The sequence below is a fragment of the Bidens hawaiensis genome, unplaced genomic scaffold (assembly GCF_021521415.1).
Source record: "Bidens hawaiensis isolate Kalapana, Puna unplaced genomic scaffold, B.hawaiensis_p1.1 tig00013428_1, whole genome shotgun sequence".
Lineage (NCBI taxonomy): Eukaryota > Viridiplantae > Streptophyta > Magnoliopsida > Asterales > Asteraceae > Bidens > Bidens hawaiensis.
In genome coordinates, this window is record NW_027492139.1 from 395,096 (window position 1) to 398,273 (window position 3,178).

Below are 3,178 nucleotides of genomic sequence, written 5' to 3' on the forward strand. Positions count from 1 at the left end.
TTTTGGAAGTGGTTTAACAAGTACACAAACAAACCTTGCTATTTAGAGTAAAAAAATAACCTATTTATAGTTAAAAAACCGGTTCCAACGGTCAAAAACGGCTATATAGCCGTTGGAACCGGTTCCTAACGGCTATGATATTTAAATTTCAAAAAAAACCGGTGGAACCGGTTTTTACGTAAAAACCGGTTCCGGTTCATACCATACCCGGTTCTTAAAAGTTAGCATATCTGGGCATCGGTTCGGGTCGGGAACCGAACCGGTTCTTGATTGGAACCGGTGCCATTTTACAACCCGGTGTGAAAAAACCGGTTTCGAACCGGTTCGGGTTTTCCAGTTGAACCCGATTTGTGCACCTCTAACATAGACCATTATTGATTCATTATCTTAACTACCTTATATTATAATCACTTGATGTAAGTGGACTTACCCCAAAAAAATGTTGTCACTGCATTAATACATAGCAAGCACTTTTTGTATATTAAACATTTTTCTGTAATGTGCAACACCATTACTAAATGCAGCTGGTAACAAACTGATAGCAAATTAATAACTCAAAAACTCAAGTAGATAAAATTTTGTTCAAAGAGTACATATATAGCATATAGGCTTCTCCATCAAAATACTCAACAATAAGACATTCTAAACGTTTCCAACAATCAAATATAAAAAGAAAGACAATCAAACAAGCACGACATTGGACCCAGCAATCGAAAGCATGTAACAGTCCCTAAGTATGTTCTCAAGTGTTGTCCACCTTATGGAGCAAAAGAATCATTCTCCTGAAACTGTTACATTCAAGCTTTGGGCTTGAGAACCTTAACGGTCTCCCAGGTGAAGTCGGGATCATCACGTCCAAAATGACCATAAGCAGCAGTCTTCTGGTACCTGTAGTTGCCACCCCTCTTGAGGTCAAGGTTGATAGCCATCATCCCGGGCCTGAAGTCAAAGTTCTCCTTGATAAGAGCAAGGATATCCTTATCCGGGATAGTTCCAGTCTTGTATGTGTCCACAAACACAGAGAGTGGCTCAGCGACACCAATAGCATAAGACACCTGAACAATGCACCTGCGTGCAAGTCCTGATGCGACAATGCTCTTGGCGGCTTGCCTAACAATGTAAGCACCACTCCTGTCGACCTTAGTTGGATCTTTCCCAGAGAAAGCACCACCACCGTGAGCTCCCCATCCACCATAGGTGTCGATGATAATCTTCCTTCCGGTCAAACCAGCATCACCGTGTGGCCCACCAATCACAAACCGACCAGATGGATTCAAGTGAAAGATGGTGTTCTCATCAAGGTACTGAGCTGGGATCACGGGCTTGATCACGTGCTCCTTAAGATCAGCAGCAATTTGGTCGTTGGTCACGGTTTCATCATGCTGAGTGGAGATGAGAACGGTGTGAACCCTGATAGGGACCATGGCACCGTTGTCGTTACGGTACTCGACGGTCACTTGGGTCTTACCGTCCGGCCTGAGCCACGCGCAAGTGTTGTTCTTTCTCACTTCGGTGAGCTTGGCACCGAGCTTGGTTGCGAGGACGTGGGTCAAAGGCATAAGCTCGGGGGTTTCATCGGTAGCATAACCAAACATGTGACCTTGGTCACCAGCACCGATCTCCTCTGGTTTCTTGGTGAGATGTCCGTGAACACCTTGGGCAATGTCGGGGCTTTGTTGCTCGATGTTGACCAAGACCTTGCAGTTGTCAGCATCAAGACCAACATCAGCAGATGTGAATCCGATTTCTCTGCAAGTGTCACGGACAATCTTCTCATAGTCTACGGTAGCCTTGGTCGTGATCTCACCAAAGACCATGACCATGTTAGTCTTGGTGCAGGTTTCACATGCAACCTTGCTGTCGGGATCTTGTACTAGGCAGGCGTCAAGGATGGCGTCCGAGACTTGGTCGCAGAGCTTGTCTGGGTGTCCTTCATTGACTGACTCAGAGGTAAATAGGAAGGTCTCCATCTCTCAACTGAAACAATAACATAGTAGGTTATAGCAGTATACTTATTAGTTAATACTATATGATAAACAAAATAAAAACTTTTAAAAAAAAAAAACTTCTGAAACATCGGTTTGCAGCTACTTGACTAAAGATTACATAGCCAAAGATTTATATACGATACAAATCAATCACATCTATATTGTTTTCTTGATGCACCTAAAATATGATTAAGAAACCTTCAAGTTATTAAAGATGTATTTAGTAATGAAAGCACTACATACTATGAACGTTAACGGGAATATTACAGATACCGTGTACACACTAAATCGATCGAATCTACTACTTTTAATCCACTAGCAATAAGAATCATATTCACAAATCTAAAAAAGCTTTGTTCTACAGATTCAGAATAAGGAATATTTTGATTCTACAATATATAAATCTCAATCAAAGAAATAGCATTCATATGCTTTCCTTTCAATAATCGGCAAATCATATAACAAACAAGCAAAAGCTATACTAACAATACTAAAGATACTATTCAAGTATTCATATGCTATTCATTAATGGATCCACTCAGGCTAAATAACATTATTTAACTAGTAGCCTACTAGCATAGTAATAACTAAAAATAACATGAAATGAATAAATGATGGAACTTGGAAGCCAAACAACAGAGTCTGCTAACTAATTACTTGTTAAACATAGATTTGGGTTTTACTTGCAAGAAACTAGCCATTAACATCAAGATCTATCATCTAACAGCATAAAGTTTCAATTTTTCTTAACAAAAGTAGTAAAAATCTTGAACCCAATGCCGACCCACAACAGATCGGATGACATAACTCAGATCTAACAACAAATTAACCAGATCGAAAGTAAAAAATAAACTTTACGAGTGAAAACCCAGGTGGGGTTAAAGGATAATTAACAGATCTGGGGGATTAGAAATGATGGGTACCTTATTATAATAATAGGGTCTGGATGGCGGATAATGAAATCTTGAGATCCAGAAACTGATGTAGAGGGTGAGACGATTTGGTAACGAGTGAAGGGGTGTGTATTTATAGGGAGAAGAGGTGGTGTGCGAGTTGTAGTCCAGTTGTACTGTACATACAGCTACAGCTACAGCTACAGCTACAGCTACAGCTACAGCTACAGCTACAGCCAGAGGCCACTAACTCTTACGATGTGGACCCCTCACCCACCCCCTTATTGTGGGTCCTAT

General features: G+C 40.8%; 1 protein-coding gene across 1 annotated transcript; it reads right to left on the reverse strand.

Annotated features, from left to right (window-relative positions):
- Positions 1-546: 546 nt before the first annotated feature.
- On the reverse strand, positions 547-1,970 carry LOC143544139 (S-adenosylmethionine synthase 3). Its single transcript, XM_077036297.1, has one exon. The coding sequence runs from the start codon at positions 1,968-1,970 to the stop codon at positions 798-800; it is 1,173 nt and encodes a 390-aa protein (XP_076892412.1). The 3' UTR covers positions 547-797.
- Between the last annotated feature and the right edge of the window lie 1,208 nt (positions 1,971-3,178).